The sequence below is a fragment of the Lonchura striata genome, chromosome 1 (assembly GCF_050655825.1).
Source record: "Lonchura striata isolate lonStrDom1 chromosome 1, ASM5065582v1, whole genome shotgun sequence".
NCBI lineage: Eukaryota > Metazoa > Chordata > Aves > Passeriformes > Estrildidae > Lonchura > Lonchura striata.
In genome coordinates this window covers 65931673-65950498 of record NC_140703.1, presented here as the reverse complement: position 1 = coordinate 65950498, position 18826 = coordinate 65931673, and the positions used below count along the sequence as shown (strand labels likewise).

At 41.9% G+C, this 18826-nt stretch overlaps 1 protein-coding gene across 2 annotated transcripts in view; it reads right to left on the bottom strand.

The window, feature by feature from the left end:
* Nucleotides 1-813: 813 nt before the first annotated feature.
* The window catches only part of LHFPL6 (LHFPL tetraspan subfamily member 6), a 136653-nt gene continuing 118640 nt past the window's right edge, over nt 814-18826 (bottom strand). For both annotated transcript variants that reach the window (XM_021526616.4, XM_021526615.4), the window contains exons 3-4: nt 14142-14240; nt 814-1911 (exon numbers count right to left, since the gene is read on the bottom strand). In XM_021526616.4, the coding sequence (XP_021382291.1) occupies nt 1793-1911; nt 14142-14240 (218 nt within the window). In that variant the 3' untranslated portion in view covers nt 814-1792. The remainder of the gene's footprint in view (nt 1912-14141; nt 14241-18826) is intronic.

The following is an 18826-nucleotide window of genomic DNA, read 5'->3' as shown; positions in this document are numbered from 1 at the left end:
GGCTAATCTGGGAACGTTAAGGTACAATTTTGTTTTCACTGCACAGCACCATAAAGCAAATAAACAGTGCTTAGCCTATAATAAAACTCAGTAAAATTCCATTGAGTGATATCAGGATTGATCACTGTAAGTTGACATTGCTATTTCCACATTCCTCCAAAAATCTGCCCAGTGCAACGTACAAAGCACTGGCATGATGCCAGATTTGTTCAGCTCTAAGTGTTATTAACCACCAGAATTGCAATTGAAACATAGATGGTAACCTAAATATACACAACAGAAATACAATACTGGGAAAACAGGATCAGAAAAACAAATTTGAAAGGGAACAACATTATTTTAGTTATGACTAAATACATTGGTTATTAACTTAATAAATTAAGTTCACATTGCTTTAAATAAAGAAAATAAAATATTGATTTTTTAAAAGTTTTTTATGTCCTGTGCAGAGAATGCTGCCTGGTAAGTATTTGATCAGAGTTACTGGTATTAAGGAAGTAAAGGCTTATTTCAGTTGGCTAAACTGGGATATACAGTTTTGTGTGAAATTCTGAGTCCACAGCAGACAGGACAAAATGGGGAATGTCTTGCTGAAATCCTTCAGGACACCTGACAACAGCAGGAAAAAAATTTGGAATATGCCAGAATGTCTCCAGTGGCAGTAGGTGTCTAGTCTCAGGCAGCGTAACAGAACCCTAAATGTGTCTGTGTTTTATGACATGGTTATAAAAGTTCTGAGTATTTCTGAAAATTTTTCCAGTGAAGATTTGGGAAGAAACGGTTCAATCTACTGGCACAACCATGCATTGCAAGTATTGATCAAGGAAAAATTTATTTACAGAGATTTTTCAGATACAAACATAAAATAGCACATATTATATATATATTTTACAAAAATGAATATTGAAATAATAAACATGGTACACCACAATACAACATCAATGAGCTAAACATAACAGCAACAGAAATCTATGTCTGGAAGAAGTTTGCTGTTAGTTGTACATAACCAACAGAGCTCTACAGTACCGTGAGTGGAATTTCCAATGGACGGGAAAACGTCCATTGACTGCATTTCATAAAAAGTACTATAGTAAGGGTACATATGCCAAGTAATTATGTTGCATTTTGTAATAATGCTGAAAACACAGAGTCTTAATAAAAGTTATATAGGGCTGAATAAGCAGTGGATAAATGTTTGGGGAAGAAGAATGTGTAGAGATTATACAAAATACTGATAAAGTGGCTTATTGGTCCTTTTATTAAGTTTAATGTGTAGATTAAAAAGTGTTGCAACACCCAGTCTTAAACCACCAGAGAGAAGTAAAAAAAAAAAAAAAAAAAAAAAAGAGAAAAAATTAAAAGGAAAATAAAGAAGAATCGCACCAAAAAACAAAAGTTTCCCCTCTACTTATTTTGTGCCATGGTCAACATCTGTGCGTGCGTGTGTGCTTTCAGGAGCGCCGCACTGAGGGGCTGCCAGGCGCTACCCCAGCATGTGGGCGCTGCCACCCCTCACCAGCCTGTCCAGTAACTGGTGCATGCAGAATTTCACCATTTGCCAAAGCAGAGTTTTCCTTGCTTACATTTTTGTGGAGCAGACCCTGAGCAGGCTCGGGTGAGAGAGCCGGTCCCTGCCCAGCCCAGCCGGGCAGCTTTGCACCACCTTTCACCTCCCTGCCACCCTGGGGCTGCCCGCCGTCCTGCTCCTGAGAGAAAGCTGTTGAAAATTCCTTGTCCTTTGCTGCTGTCCAGCAGTCCTGGGCGAGCCTGGCAGGGCCCTTTCCCGGCCGGCTCAGTAGGGGTATTGCTTCTGCTTCTTGCCCGAGAAGCAGGCGAGCCAGGTGCACACCAGCATGGCGGCCGCCGCGCCCCCGCCCGTGCAGTAGTAGGCCCAGCCGATGTGGCACGTCCCTGCAAGGCAAGAAGGACACGGATCAGCGTTAGATGTGGGGGATAGCGCCGCTGCCACCACCTTCCCCTTCTGCCTGCCCAGGAAAACACTTTTCTGAGATTTCGGCCCACTTGTATGCCCACCTCGGACAGGCAACGCGGGGCGTAATTCAGGATTTGCCACTGCAGCGGAGGAGTTTGAAGCTGGATGCGACTGAGAACTGCTGGGTAACCATGACCCAGGGCATGGGGGACCTGCTCACATCCCCTCACACAGGCATCGACCCTGAGCATCCGCAAAGGAGCGCAGCATCAGGGGATCACTGTATGGGGACTGCTGTGGGAATGGAAGCACAAAGCCCGGAAATAAAAAATAGACAAATTTCCCTACCCCCGCCCAAGATCACAACCCATTGCTGAAAAATGATCTTCTGTCTAATGAGTGTCACAATATGGCTTTCAATCCATTTAAAGGCCTAAGCATCTTTATACAGTCAAACTCATCAACAGTGCTGGGGAATCCCACAGTGGAGCATAAAGTGATTACTTCCCTTTCAGGCACTGTGCCTGCAGCAGGGGAGGAGATCAGGAAAACAGCAGCTGCAGCAGGGAGGAAGCCTCTTTAGAGATCTCCAAAAGCAAGGAGATGGCTGCTGCTACTCCTCAGGATTTCAACCCATCTCAAAATCAACTTTCACTTAGGCTGCATCATCTTTGTCTTTTTTGAGTGCCTGGGACTTGTTACCACTGAGGTTCTTTCTGTGTTGTTGACACCTCGGGTGATACCATCCTGCTTTGAGCAGTGAGTGCTCTCAGTAAGACACAAGCAGTAATGCAACACTTCTTTCCCAGCTTTCCCCAAAGCAGCAGAAACCACTCTTCCCTTCAGAGAACAGAAGGTATCAACAGAGTTTCCATCTAGAAATAGGTGTCATGCTGGTATTCTGTCCCAATGGCATCCCTGAGGGCCAGGCTTGAGGTTCAGGCAATTATCAACTCAGCTAATCCTGCCTCAGGCACAAGAAACACAAAATGTCTGTTCATTTTAACATGTCCAAGGCATTTGCAAGCCTCAAGGCAGACAGCACCTCCACTGACTGCAGGATATTGTCTGGCAGGCTTTGTAAGGAGCCATTATTGGGAGGCAACACTTATGCTCCAAAGGTCACTTTGAAGACCTTAGGCTGACACCACAGCAGGAAGTATAATACTTTTTTCATTTCTTTTTCTTCATAACCCTCATAAATTTTTATTTTAAAAATGTCCAGTGAAACAAAGATCCTGATGTGACCAAGAGGACTTGAGGACTTGGCTTGAGCTTACTAGTCTCTCTCCTTAATGTGCTGGAGCAGACACAGTGATTTACTTGGTTTTGTCATCTAGTTGTGCTCTGTAGATAACACCAATCTTGCCTTCCTTACAGAAGACCACACGGAGAGTCTGACTTCCTGTAGAAAAAGCCATCAGAAATTGTGGAGAGCTGTCAAGTGCCTGGCAATGTCCCTGATGTTGACACTTGCCCAATCACTTGCAGTCCATGGAGAGACCTGTCTCTGGGCCACCTATTGCTTTGCCTGTGTACACACCCTGTCCTTAGCTTCTGTTGGGAATTTCAAAACAAGACTTAAGTTTACACCAGATTTTTAAACCCGCTGGATTGCTTTGAAAATGACCACATTTATACCAGGGTAGGGTGTGTTACAGCATTTCTTGTGATAAGATGGGACTCCATCTGATAGGTCTTTTTAAATTGTGAAATATTCCAAGAACTACTACAGAATTGTAGTTGCAGCCTGAAAAAGTAATTTTTTTCTCATCATGATGTTTCTAGGTAGAGAAAATGTCAAAATACTACTTTTAAAAGAGCCTAAAGGTTCACCTGGTGGCACTTCCCAAACCTGTAAACTAAGCAGGATAAAATTAAGTAAATTTGACCTTTTTATATGGTGTGATTTCAATTTTTGTACCTCAGCAGTGGGAGAGAGTATATGTGATACATATTAAGAAGTAAGGAACTGTTAAATCAGTGTCAGAGATGTGTTCAACAGATACAACATACACATTCACTCTTGGCTGAAGAGAATAACATTTATTTCTCTAGACCGTGCTCCATTCCCCAAGGAAAAGACCCAAAGGACCACTGCCCTACTTAATGCTCTGAGGCACGGCAGGCAGGCAGCCTCTTGATCTAACAAATGCAATGTAGCTCACAAGTGTGAGCTGGGTCAAGATGAACAAATGAAAGAATGGGAGAGCAGGAGGATGGATGAAAGAGCCAGGAGCTTGACCTTAGAGCAATAATAACACAGCAATAAACCTGGCCGTTATTTCCAGCCCATGTCAAGAGCAATGGGAGGCCTTGGAAAGAACAGCTTGATCTGTACTCGCATGATGCTGAGCAGAATAGAATTTCAAGCTGTTGTGCTGAAAAAGAGCCTGCAGCAGCGCAGCTACCTGAGGGTATAGGACTTAGCTACACTTTTCATTGCAAGCATAGTTAAGGATAGATACAAGACAGAGATAATCCATCTCAAAGGTACCCATTGCAATGAATGCTTACATTGCATAGGCACGTGTCAAAATGAAACAATGACAGGAATTTTATAACCCTATATTACACAAGGAGGGAAACATTTTTGGAGTTATTGTTTCTGCTTTAGTGTTCCCATTTTACCACATGTATGGCCTATTTTAGTCTACTGCATCCTAAAGAAAGATTGTTGGCTATCAATAATTGGGTAATTTAGTTGCAGTTTAAATTGTAAAATGATTTCTACTTCACATTGATATAAAACACTCATTTTAAAAGGAACAGAAAGCTTTATAAAAAGCAGAGTTGAGAAGCTATTACTGCACTGACACCAGCAGGACAAGTCATGTTTCATTGGTAAGCAAATGTTGAAGAGATTTGCAGAACTGGGGCTTAAATTCAACCATCAAATAGAGCAGTTTGCATTCATGAAGCCTGTCATATAAAAGATTAGAAATCCATTACTGCAGTTTCTCTTTTCTTTTTTAATGTCCAAGTTCTGAAATGAGAAGCAACAGTACCTAAATACTTGAATAAATTAAAGCAGTTGTTGAAACCATGTCAATTTTCACGCACACAAAAAGGCACAAAAGCTTTGTTGTTTCCCTGAAAGATGCATTGGAATACACACATATATATACATAGGTAGAGGAGTCCCCACCCATTGAGGGTGTGGAGGTGCGAGCAAGAATGTGCACATATTCTTGCTCCTAAGATGGGCTAGATCTGAGTTGGTGCCAAAGTAAATTCCCAGCAGCTGAAGTGCTCTTCTAGCAGATAGAGATGACAAGCATCACAGCAGCTTGCTTCTCTGCACAGAACTGGCATCGCTGTTAACAAATCAGTCTTTACCTAACAGGTCAGTATTGAGGGAGAAGCTGTGTCTTCAGCACTTCAGCACTTTGTTAATTCTAGATTTTTTTTTAAATATATTTTTTTACAGAGAGCATAAATAATTGGAGCTCTTGGTTGCTCAGTGAAGCAGGACTGTCCAGGTTGGCTCAGGTAAGTTTGTGGCCAGCCATTAAGAACTTTGTTTTCACCTTTGTTTTACTGTGATTGGCAGCAAGAGAGTGTCAGTATGAGCACTGAAATAATAAAATCATGGAGCTTGCAGCTTTAGGCATGGATGGCCATTTTCCAAGCAAATAAAGGAATGAAGACTGGAAACATTCCACTCTTTCTTAAGAGGATTGAGAAAAATCATGGTCCCTGAGGACAGAAGACAAAAATTATGGAGAAAAAGGACACTATCAAAAGGAGATTTACAGAAAAGAGTCCCATGGAACATAAGACAGTATTTACTAAACCAAAAGAAATCAGTAAATGTGGAAAGGTAGTTTTGCAGTGATGAATGGGCTTACTAAAAAGCACTTCCATGTCTTTTCCTAATTTCTAATGCGCTCTTCAAGACCAGGATATGCATCCCCTTGCTTCCCTCCTTCTCTTAATATATAGGCAAATAAAGATTAAGACAAATTTGAGAGTGAGTAAAATTTGGCAACAAAAAATATGTAGATTCTTGATCTACCATGGAGCTGTGCCAGGATCCAGTTGCCAAAACATAATTTTACCAGGATTTCTATTCATGATGCCTTATAAATAATTATCACATATAGTTATCGAGGTCTTGGAAATAACATATGGTTTCATCTAAAATAACCAATAATTGCCACTTATGAAGAAATATCCTGAATATGAAAGTGTCTTGGATGCAAACCTGTTAATTGCAAGACTTAGTATCTTAAATATTTGTACTTTTTTTGCTGTTAATTTTAAGACTATCCTGGACTCGCAGTCTGGAGTATTTGGCAAACTCTAATCAATTAACCTTAAGTACAGGCTACTTTCCAAGTTGAAGGAGAGAAGGTTGCAGAATAAGCCAGACTGTAAAGAACAAATTATATACCTTCAAAAATAAAATGTACAATTCCTACTTCCAAGAAGTTGTGCAGGAATTCTAATTAACAGATTCACATGAGAGTACAGTACTATAGAGAATGTGAATTCACATAATCAATCAGGCTGTTGGGAAAGTAGTCAGAAAAAAAAGAAGTGTGATGTTAAGGGATATACTGGGATTTGGAACTATGAAAGACATAAATGAATGTAAAAGATAATCAGCTAATTAATAAGAAGTTAAACCTATTTTGAAACAAAGCCAAGATATATTAAATAGCTCAAGATCTTTTTCTTGACACAGTAACAATGAAAAACTGTCATGTGAAATCAGCTGCAAAAGCAGGAAAAGAAGCTGAAACTTGGAATGCATCCAGAAAGAATTAAAGTAGTTATGTGAAACTAAGAAAGAACACTATATAAGGTAAAACTGCAGCCCAGCAAATAGCCTGATACAAAATAATTAATTCAGTGAAACTGTTACTTTTTCTGTGGCAGATATGACTTTCTCAATGGAGTTATCTTTTTTAAAAATATATGATTTTTTAATGCATGTATATTTTTTTCAAGCTATTTTGGTTACTTAGAATTGGTCTGTAACTAAATGCATAAAATTTCATAAAGTTCTGAAGGGCAAAAAAGTGAGGAAAAAAATGCCAAATTTAAATTCTTTAGTCTTGCTGTATGCAGACATTCATATATATGATCAAATCCTCCTTTCTTTAGAGGATCACATACTTTTGTTTAATCATACCTCAAATTTGCTGTAGATGTGCATTTATCATGGAGCAATGAAGGAAAACCCAATACCCAGTGTCAATTACAATGCTCAAATTCCCAGGAGCAAATAGCTTATGTGCTGCTAATGAGGAGCTCTTTCAGACTTCTGCAAGAAGTCAGCAGAAAACTCACCTACTCCAGAAGTGAAATCAATTTCCCCTCTCTTTGAACATACACAATGCCAAGATTCACACTGGACTAGTACCCCAGACTCCCTTCAGAGACGATGAAGAAGAAAAGTCACTTGTATTGTGCTCTATTTCCTCTTAAACATGTAAAGTACAGCAGATGAACCCTGCGATGGTAGCTCCTATTTTTCTCCCTTTTAACTGGGAAGGGATTCCAATCAACCAGTTCAGTTGCACTTTTTGAATAATAAAGAGTACCAAATAATTCCTCCAGGTGGTCTGAGTCCCCTTCTGGATGCTGCTGCTTATGTCTAGTGATTGCAGAAGATTCTTGCATGACCATGTCTAATTCTGGCAACAAAGTGATTTATCATAGAATGATAAATTAGACAGGGCTAGAAGGGACCTTAAAGATCATTTAGTTCCACCCCCTTTGTTGTGGGCAGGGATACCTTCCACTAGACGAGGTTGCTCAGATCTTCCAACCTGGCTTTGAACATTGCCAGGGATGGGGCATCCACAGCTTCTTTGGGCAACCTGTTCCTGTGGCTCACCACCCTTACAGTAAAGAATGCATTCCTAGTATCTAAACCTACTCTTTCAGTTTGAAGTGATTCCCCCTTGACCTGTCACTACATGCTCTTGTAAATAGTCTCTCCTTATGTTAGACAGAATATATGTGGACCTTGATATTGTCACCAAAAGCTTACAAAGATTTAAGAATGGAAGTTGTTTGGGTAGTGCTAAAGAGGAAATGATTCTTGATGGAATACTTCCTTTACTAGCATATAGTTTACTCAGTCATTTAAGAACCTAGCAGCTGCAGCTCAAATATGCTTGTAAAGGTTGTGCTCAGCCCCAGTCAAAAAATGAATGTGTGAAATCTCTGTGCTGTTTGCAGAGGATCTGCAAACAAGAAAAATGCCTTTTTCAGATAGATTGCTTATAGAAAAACACCTTTGAATGTTTTGCCTTTAATAGGATTCTAAAAAATTGTCCTCCCTTCTAAATCCTTTTCTTGATTCTTTGGCACTCAGTGTCAACCCTCAGCCAGATGCTGAAATGATGCCACCTAAGACAAATTAAATAGTTGACAAAGCCTTTTTTACATCCATACTGCTTTCTCCTTTCTTTTTATGCTGTTTTAGTAACTTCACTGTTTGCTTGCAAAGTGTTTTAAAGTTCATTTACTCTAAGATTTCCATAGCAAAAGTAATTATGAATTCAACTGTTTTCTTTAAGATATTTCAAGCCCTCTAAAAGTGGCAAAGGGGAACCTTAATAATAAAGATTTTTTGAAAGAAATATCCATCATGAGGGAAGTTCCTAAGAGCTTTTGAGTCCAATCCAGCTGCTTGTTTAGTTCAGGATGGGAGTCAGACTTTTAAGCTTTTCTCTAGACAGTGACTTTGGCGAGCTGTGCCCTTTTACAGCAGTACACACACAGATGGGCTGCCACAGACAGCAAAGGTGTGTGTTTGGAGCTATCTGCTGTGGTTGCTGCTGCAGCTGAACCCCCAGGTCATGGTCTCTGACTGTGAAGGATGAGATAGAGCTACTGTATTTTGTCAAAGAAAGAAAAAAATCTGCCAAGTAGTTCAAAAAAAGTTCCGTTAAAAATGGAGTTTATCTTAAATTTTGTGTCTTCACTCTTCCTGGCTAATAAATACTTAGTATCACTTCATACATCTGGTGGTTAGGGAATGGCTGGTGCCTCGTGATGACATGAATCCTCTATGTTTCAAGAAGTGAATCTTATTCTAGATAAACATTTTGCTGTTTGGGCTCTTAGGTATTGGTCTCATAGTGCTGTTTCACGAGATGCCAGCTGGGGCTCAGTTTTATAAATTAAATGGAGCATGCCCTGACCTCTCTGAGACCTTCTGTGGAACTTGGCTGCCTCTGCACCCATCATATCAGAAATCAGCATGGAAAACAGAGCTGTTTGCATATGCACATCCAGGGAAATCAATGGACAAAAATGAAGTCTCACATTAATTTTAGACTTTTAAAACCAACACAAATGTGTTCACAGATGTACACTCACGTTGCTCCTTTAAAACAGGCATGCAAGTTCAGAAGATTTCTTTACACAGCTCAGATATGCAGAATGTGGAAGCTTTTGCAAATGCATAGTGCAGTCTTCACTTTTGTGCATACTCTCACATTAATGCAGAGTCCCTCGGTTTTATTAATTTCCTGATGAAACATTCCTTTTCCATCTGTTTTTCTTGTGTATTACATTTAGAAATGAAAAAAAAATGTTATTAGTGCCTCTAGCTCAGCAAAATTGAATGTGTGCTATATGATACACCATAATGATGGTTACTTTTGGGAAATTGCCTGCTAACTCCTTTTGCAGACCCAGGGATTTCGTAGATCTGACTCACTTTTACACCCTTCAGTCAGCAGCTCCATCCTGCTGTGCCATGTCACTGCTGCCCTGAATGGGCCCACAGGCAAGTCCAGGGTGTGAACAATGCAACATAACAGTAACAGTTTGCATGGCAATAAGCGATTAGGATGATTTTGATCTATCCTCAGTGAAAGGCAGCCCCTTTGAGCACTGCTCATTTCCTACTCCAGTCTCCACCTCAGGCACTATTAGCCTGTTACCAAATCAGAGTACAGACTTTGACTTGGTCAATAAGCACTGGTTTTAAATGTAAACACCTCTTTATTCTTGCCCCCATTTATTTGAATTGCCCTATTTCTAGGAATTAACACCCTAAAACAGTGGTAGAAGATTTTTCCCTGTTCACAGTCTAGGGTTTCAGTGAGAACTCTGCTCCATGTGTGACCTGTGATCCAGATGGGATGCTGCAATAGGGAGCAGGTCTCCAAGACCTTCACAGAGGTCATGCTGACTGCTGGGAAGCTGGGAGCTACAAAAAGAGCAACACAGCACAGACCTTACATGGCCTTAACCTCTCAACAAGATTTGCAAGAGTTCATTAGTCAAAGGCCTAATCTATCAGTGAGCTCCTTTTCATGATGGTAAAACCATACTTCTAGAGAAGAGCAGGGAGCAAGCCCCTACAAGTACATCAGCCTCTTTATGGAGGTCCTTATGGTGTCTATTTATGAGGTTATTTCCCATCCCCCTTTCCAAAACAGCTCATCTATTGAATGTAATTTAATCAACAAATGGAGTTGTCCTTGGCAGGGTATCTTCATTTGAAGAATGACTCCTCTGTGTCAGAGATGGATCCATACAACCAATTTTATTTGATTGAAAAAAATTAGCCCAATTAAATACATAAATGTTGAAGTGAATCCTTTGGACATAGTTCACTTAATAAAAATCAAATAAATATCCATTTTTAAAGAGAGCAGAAAACTGCTGGGTATTTCACACTGTCATCTCAGGTTTTCTGAAAAACAATACTCAAATCCACTTTAATTAAAGGCATAGTTATTTTTCCTGCATCATTTTTAAATACTACTTTGGAATCTATACAGAAATGTGTGTGTTTGGTAGCGGTGGATGGAGGGGTCCCCGCTTCACAATATGGGCCATCTCAGCACTATTTGGAGTGCCTATTAGTCTAATGCCTTGTCAGAGTGCCTGAAGACATGGCATTTCTTATCCAACACACCCACTACAAATTAGGCTTTTTTTCCTGTGTTCTTAGCATTGCTATTTATTTATTCTCTCTAGTTATGAGCATGTTATGGGGGAAGGGGTTTGTCATGTTTTCCTTAAGCAAAAATTTTCATTTAATTATTAACTCTAGTATATTTCTGGTTGACATTACATATCACAGTACACAATTCAGCTGCTTCTCAAGAAAGTTCTTGCAGACCCTTAACTGTACCTGCTTGTTCTTCTTCATCCTCCTCTAATATAGATTGCAGCTCCTGGTTTTTGTTTTCTCCCTTCAACCTCAACCATTTTTCTCCCTTACTTTTTCTAGGTCCAGAACAAGCATCAGTGCTGAACACCCACCTTTGCTGGCTCTGTGGTCAGACCTGTCGAGCTTTGACCCTCTCCAAGCTGCACACACATGTTCCCTGTAGCCCAGGCTGCAGCACTTGCTCTGCCATCCTGGAAGAGGAGGTTGAATGCTGTCTGCTGATCAGCATTCCTGTGAGCACATCTCCTTTGAGAGCAACCAGGAGCTAAATCATCCTCTCTGGGTCATCCTCACTGGCACCCACAGCAGCAGGGGGTGCAGGACCAGCACTCCCACTATCACCTTTTCTCCCATTAGCAAACCAGTGCAGGGCTCACAGCAGCTCAGATTTTCTGAGAGCAGATTTTGAATGCAGCGTGGTTCTTCAGACAACCCATTTCACAGGCTCAGGAACAGAAAGCATATCATCGCAGATTAATCAAATTAAATATTCAAATGAAAGCAATAATTACTTAAATTTGCCTTGAGACTTAGTAACATTAAGTCTTTGAAACATCATTTTTGGCCTGTAGGCTATAATGAATATGCCAGTCTCTAATAATTCAGAAGAGACCTAGAGGGTTGGGGTTATCACTAACCAAGAGATATTTATGAAAGACTAGCAGTGTGGTTATTAAATGGCCCTCGGACAGTACCTCTTCTTTACGGATGGTTTTGATAACACACCATCAAACAGACACTGACATTAAGTAAAAAAAAACCATAGCCAAGCATTTAAGTTCACTGCCATTGTACATGGAAAGGAGATGTTTAGTGGAAGGGCTGCCTAGCAGAAATCGCTGCAGCAAATTTCAGCTTTCATTATCATCTGTTAATTAATGTGTTGACATACAATTGCAGCAGATCAGTGAGACCAGCACTGCTGTCAAGTCTAGGCATTTGTCACACACATGGGCTGTGTGCTCCAGCTCCAGAAAACACAGTCAAAGCCTTCACAGTTAATGCAAGACTTCTCACGGTCCTGATGCGTACCTGGAAGGAAAGCTGCTAGATGACATTTTTTACATTGGTTTCTTCACTGACTTTTAAGGCAGAGTGACCAATTTATGCAAATATCTGACTCATGAGTCAATACTGAGACAGTGAACATGGTCTTGGAGACTCTGCTCTGACTTTGGACTTGACAGTGTTTAAGGGTAACAGTTTGTAACTGCCCAAGTGCTTTGAAGAGCTCACACTGTCACAACAGTCACCTTCTGTGACCCTGCAGAGAAATAACCTGGAAGATAATATTCTGCACCTGGGAGCAAACATGGGACACAAGCTGGAGCCCCAGAAGCAGAGCTGCTCACACGCTTGGCATGGGAGAGCAGGAACCAGCGTGCACCAGTGAGGCGCTAGCTGGCCTTTCAAAGGGTGCACTGCTCAATGGGCTGGCCAGGAATTACTTCAGGCTTCCACACAGGATTGGCCATGGGCAGTGATGAACCTGAATCTTCCCTGAGACAGTTATCATGGAGTTTTGCCTGGTCTTTCTACTACATCCGTTGACACACCTTTCCATGGAGCTGGGAATCTAAGTTCCGGAACATTTTCTTTTCTGCTAGTTAACTACATATTTCTGTTTTTATTGTTCTTTCTCCTCTGTGTTTAAATCTATTATGAGGTGAATAAAAAATTTGCAGGAACTTTTTATACTTTGCTGAAGAGCAAATTTAATATCAACAGCACAGAAGGATATTAGAGTTCAGAATAACAAGGTAAAGCTTCTAGAGTACATTACACATCCCCTGAGCAACACCATAGGTCGTTGCTGATGAGACATCAGTGGCACTGTAGTGATGGGTGCTAATACTGGTCATGAGAATTTCTGTCCCCTGCCAGATCAAATGTACTCAAAACACCACAGGAATACTGTATGGGGAGCGGCCCGGAGCATCTCTTCCAAAGCAGTAATTTTTAATCTTTCAACCTCAATTCTTTTGCACATCTTGACAAGAAATACCTCTGAGATGGAAACAAATCTCCTTATTCCTGAAATCTGACAGAAACATCAGTGTACAATCAAGAGATGATGCAGCAGTTTAGTCTTTAACCCTAGGAGATCCTTGCACTGGGATTCCTTTCACAGGCCCTGCAAAAGTCCTGCAGGCACACCTACAGAAAGAATTTCTATGTTTAACTAAGGTTTAGCTTGCAAGAGCTGGAAATGGGGAGCTCTGTATGCTTAGGAGCAGAAGCTCTCATGTCTGTGGGGGGTCAAGGTGATCAGTCCCTCCTACTCTTTCAGGAGGATTGCAGATCCCCCTCTTCCTCAAGCAGCACAGGATCAGAGGGTACTACAGACAAGGGTATCAGCAATTGCATTGATCCTTCCAGCTAAACAAGGATTCAGATGTGCATTCAAACATCAGATTCTGATCATCCACACTGCTTAATCCTTAGGGTGCTGCTGTTCCCTTGTTTTCTAGAGTCCCTGCAGAGAAAGCACAGGTGTGAGCCCGGTGTGGCTGCATCCTGGCTCTCATTCCAGGCGCAGTGCAGTCAGCAGCAGTAAGACAAGCAGCTTGTTTGGGAGAAGTCAGAGGGTGCAAGTGTTATTTGCCAGCTTCCCAAGTATGTGAGTAACATACAAATACACTCTAGGCTTGTGTTAGAAGGCCATAAACATTCCCAAATTCAAAGACAGACAATTGCACTCATGGAGAATTATCTTGACTTGTGCTGTGACAGGATACCTCTGTCTACCCTGTCAAGACCTCCAGGAGTGTTAGCTCCCATACAGAAAGACCATTAAATCTGATTTATTTCTTAAAACATGCATACATACATATATATATACACATATATTTTCTTTTATAATGTTGTTCTGGAAAATATTTCCAGAGATTCATCTAAAATCCCCTGCCTTAGCACCATTCCAGAATTATTCAATATGATTAGCCTACCACACACTGGTAGCTTACTTCCCCAAATCTGTGCTAATATCCTAGCTTATTTTTATGGCCAACACATAGAAGAGTCTAATGTGGCTGAGATGCTCTGGTGATGACTCACCCAATTCAAACTGGTTGGAAAGGTTACCACAGGTTTGTCTGACTTCTTCACTGTCCCAGCCAAGAGGATAGAGGGCACAACCAGAGCCAATCAACAAGCCTGTGGGGAGAAAAGGAAATAAAAGTTTATACAAGCAATTGTCATTAGCTTAAACAAAGGCTGCCACTTGGGAATCAAAATGTCAAACTGCAATTTGGGAATCCTAGAGAAAGTCTCTCCACCTAAAAATATTTGGACTGCTGCCTTCTGCTGCAGTGTTTTAGAAGTGATCTGTGGGCTGGAGCCAGTCTGAGTGGTTCAGTATCAGATGCCATGCTCAACTTCTGAAGCTATTATCTGAGAACTTTTAGACTCCTCTTCTACTCTCCAGAATGGCTTAATATGCAGTTTGGAATACACAACATGTGGTTAAATAGAAGTGTGTTAATGCCAGCATTTACAAGTTGATTGCTTCTGATTAATTAAAACAACAATCAATCAGGGTCCATCTAGGTTCCATCAGGAAAAGTGACAGTTGTGCTAATCTGTTGCCATTTTGCTTTGTTTTTCACTCTCTCAAAAGCAAGATAATAATGGTTTCATACCACTTGATCAATGCATACCACAGGTACACACTCCACAAACTTTTCCTGATTCATTCAGCAGAAACAACAGAGATCTTGAATCATGTTATCATATTTGGTTTAACACTCACAAGACACTTTGCTTTCTCCAGCTGTCATGCTGCCCCAAACAGACGTGTTTTGGCAAATCCTGTCCCTTCACAAGGCATCGCAGAGAATCAGCAATGCACCCATGCACCATGACTGTTTTGCAGAAGTGGCATTTTTATCATATTGCATTCTCAGCTGTCGCTGCAGCAGCTGCCAAAAGGCCAGTGTAGCTGGCAAAGCATTTTACACAGCCTAGAGAGAACATTTCAATGTATGTTACAACATTTACATGTTGCCTCCTTTGCGTCAGATCTTATTGATGAGATTGGAAACAAATCACTGTGTAGATAATGGGCTAGGATCACCTGTCACTGCACAGGCTGTAAAGCCAAGCAAGCCCTCCCAAGGTTTGCAGGGGTGCCTTTTACCTGCTAGGCAGAGCACGAGGTTTCAAGCCCTACAGCTGTCACGGCTGCCTTTGGGCATACCTCTTGACCTTACATAATCTTGCTCCTCTTCTCTTGATGATAAGGAGCAGTGCTCCATGGCAAAACACTTCTGCTGCCATGCTCCCAGGGCAAAAAAGCCCTGGGTGTTGTGACAGTCACTGTGGGCATCACACCAGTCTAACAGGAGTCCTGAGAGGGATGATGGCTTAGGGCCTGGAACTTGGCATACCTTTCTACTGTATCCATTCTCAAGACACCTAAGCTTCTCATATTGCTGTAAGATATCTCCTGTAAGATACAGAAATCATTTTATAATGTTCTTGATTTGCTCAAAGACACAGCTGAACAAGGCACTGAAGTCCAGAAGTGTTATCTCATCTGTCTTCAAAATTAGCTTCCTGGATCTTCCTCCAATAAGTTCAAATTTCTTCTAGCTGCTCAAGCCTACTTTTTCCTTCCCTTGTTGAACAGTCATTGCCTTTCTCCTGCTCCTGTCTCCATATCTACATCAGATAATGAAAAAGAAATCCCCGAGGCAGCTCTCTCTCAGATGGAGCATTTGCCAACATCTGTGACAGAAGAAAAGCAATTAAGGTCATGTGAATGCTAGGTATTTTCAGAACTTTGCCTGATCTGGGTATGGTTGCTTCTAATGTCCTCACTAATATATTTCAAAGTAATATTTCTTTTTTTTTTTTTTTTTCCCCTAGGGCCATAGAGCTAAGGGCAGCTGGTAGAATCCATGTAAATGAGAATCACTTCTAGTTAAATTCTCAGAAAGGATGTTTCTCAGACAAAAGAATTTAGGCCAAAACTGGGTCTACTTTTCTTAAAAGCAGTCTAAGATTCTCAAAAAAAAAGCCCCTGCTGATTTTCTCTTGAACTGTTAAAGCAAGAAAGGTGTTGTGAAGCCAGCATGGGAGGTGTGCTAGGAAGGGGCAGGACCCCATAGGGCAAGGAGAAAGGTCACCACTGATTATGAGAATAGCCAGGGAAGGGAGGAAGAGCACCTAGATGCCAGCGTCTCTTCACAGACCAGTGGACTGTGGCAGCCCCAGCCAGTGTTGCCATGGTTCTGACCCCTTCCCACTCTGTTCGTGGTGCCTGGTGCCGGCCCAGGCAGCCACAGCTTAGGAGCTGCTCTGCCCAAAGTGAACTGTCCTGGCTGGGCTGTTTGCAATCAACTTGTGCGCCTGAACAGACTGTCTGGGAGACCTCACAAGAGAGGGCTCTGTTGCAAGGGCAGGGAGATGTATGCAGGGGGCAGGAGGGACAGCAGGTTTGCAACCACCAGCCCTGGACCAGATTAAACTTCGGCCAGCCCTTCCTCACAAACAGGTCCTGGGAAAGCCTTCTGCCCAGTTCTTCCAGGAGAGCATAACAGCAGCACTGCAGGCCAGTGAAAGGACTATTAGCATAACAATGCTGCTCCTCCAAACCCAGAACAAGCTCTTACTCAGCCCTTGCCAATTATTCTCCTCAGGTGGCAAGAGTGTCTAGTGCCCATTGCATTCACAGAGTGTTTGTTTTCAGCTCTCTTTAGGTTTTGTTGCAGCAACAGGTTGTTGTTTGGGTTTTTCCCACGAGTATTGCTCACAGCACTTTCCACTGCCACTCTCCAAACACAGCTCATCCTTTTCCAAACATGAGTACCTGTTTGCTCTTTCTGCCTCTGATGTTACAGTGGATCAGTAATCACAAAGCTTGGCAATTTATCTCCTTCCCTATTCAGGCCCCTCTTTTCCCATTTCTGTACACCATATCTGTAAGTTCAAAGCCCAGCTTCAGTGAAAATAAATTCTGGGGTTCAGTCAAAAATTCCTTAGCAATGCAATATACTGTAATGTTGGATTGCTCCAAAGGAGCTCACACATGGATGCTGGCCCTTAAAGCCATTGCAACACTGTCTAACAACCAGCCCACAGCACCCACTGCTGAGCCTTACCATTAGCTGTGCCTCCTATTAAGAGATAAACCAAATAAGGGAAAACTATGTCAAAAAGCCTCCTTATCCCAGTGACAGCTGGCTCTCCAGCTGGGAAGGAGCTTTATCAGCACTGAGTTTCACTTGTGGAGTACCAGTCATTGAGAAGTGCAGCTTCTTTTCCTCTTGCAGCCTGTGCTGACTGGGATGGCAAGCTCAAATGGGAGACTGCTGCCTATTGCTGGTGCTGCCACATGACCCTAAAGCATGAGTGGCAGCATGCTTATGTGCAAAGGACAAGGTATAAAGCTTATTGGATCTTGGGCAAGATCACACACTTCTTTGAGTGAACACAAGACCTTTCAGAGACCACTCCTGGGGTGCCAGGAGTGCCCATCTGACAGAAAGACTTACATAAATACTTGTTTTGTCACAGGTACCCACTGGCCACAAGATTTAAAGCTGTTGCTCTGACATGTCCTTTGTTATCATTTGTTTTCAGCTGGTTTTGACTGACCTTCAGACAGTTCCCTTTTGTGGTGCGTATGCACCTGCTGTGCACTTGTGTCCTCCAGTATTTCTTGCAGGCAAAGTTCAGGCCAGGCTCAGGGATTTGCCTTCAGCATGAGATTTCCACAAAGATTTAAAGCCTGCTAGTCAGCAAGAAAAAGTTTCACAAGCTGTGCTTTATGCCCCGAGGTATATTTATATGTATGAACATGTGTGTGTCATGTCTCATTGCTTTCAGCAGGATTCTACATGACTTCAACAGGGCTGATGCTGCCTTGGTTTGCATGGGCACTGCAGCTGAGAACTAACATTTAGCCCCCCTTATTTTAGGCACTGGAAGTGTGGATTGTGCCTCAAAGCCTGTGGTGTTAATAGGATTTGGACAAAAGCCCCTCAGTCCCTTCCTTCCCTTCTAATCAACCCATCCCTGTTTGTAAGCAATTGTGTGGATCACATCCTCCAAAAGCAAAAAGGCTGCATACCATTACCACTAATAATTCATACATGCTCACAGCCAATTTATTTAATCACAGAGGATGCAGATCCTGCTGAACAGCTGCAACCTTCAGTGAAAGATCCAAGCTGAATCCAAGGGCTGCAAACCCAGTGGAAATCATTAAGTTAATTTTGCAGCTTCAGTAAAGAGCAGTTATTAGTTTAGCTCAAAAGTCATTCTGGCCAGCTCTACAGCTATTTCATGTAGCCAGCTATGCTACCCATGATTCCACACCCATATTTACAGCTGCTTAAAATGCTTAGGATGCCTATAACATTTTTTTTAAAAAGGAAGAAAACCAAAACCAACAATCTGCTGTAATTACCATCCTCTGCCATCTTCCTCTATCCACTCTATCCACTACAGTCGTGAAAAGAAATTGAAAGGGGAAGGAAATGTGCAGGTCCATAAATGGCACTTTCACAAAAGGGGCTGCAGCCTCGAGGTGTGAGGGACCCAGTCGGTGGGCTGGGGCGAGTCAGCAAGTGGAGGTGCTGGTGGCACATGGCAGCTGTTTTAGATGACATACCATGTACCAGTGGAGGTGTTGGCACTGTCACAGACCAGCTTTTCCGGAGAGGTTCCATATTTGGGAATGAACCAGGCTCCTTGCCCTGCTCTCTGAAGCACTGCTATTGTGAATGCTGCATCTG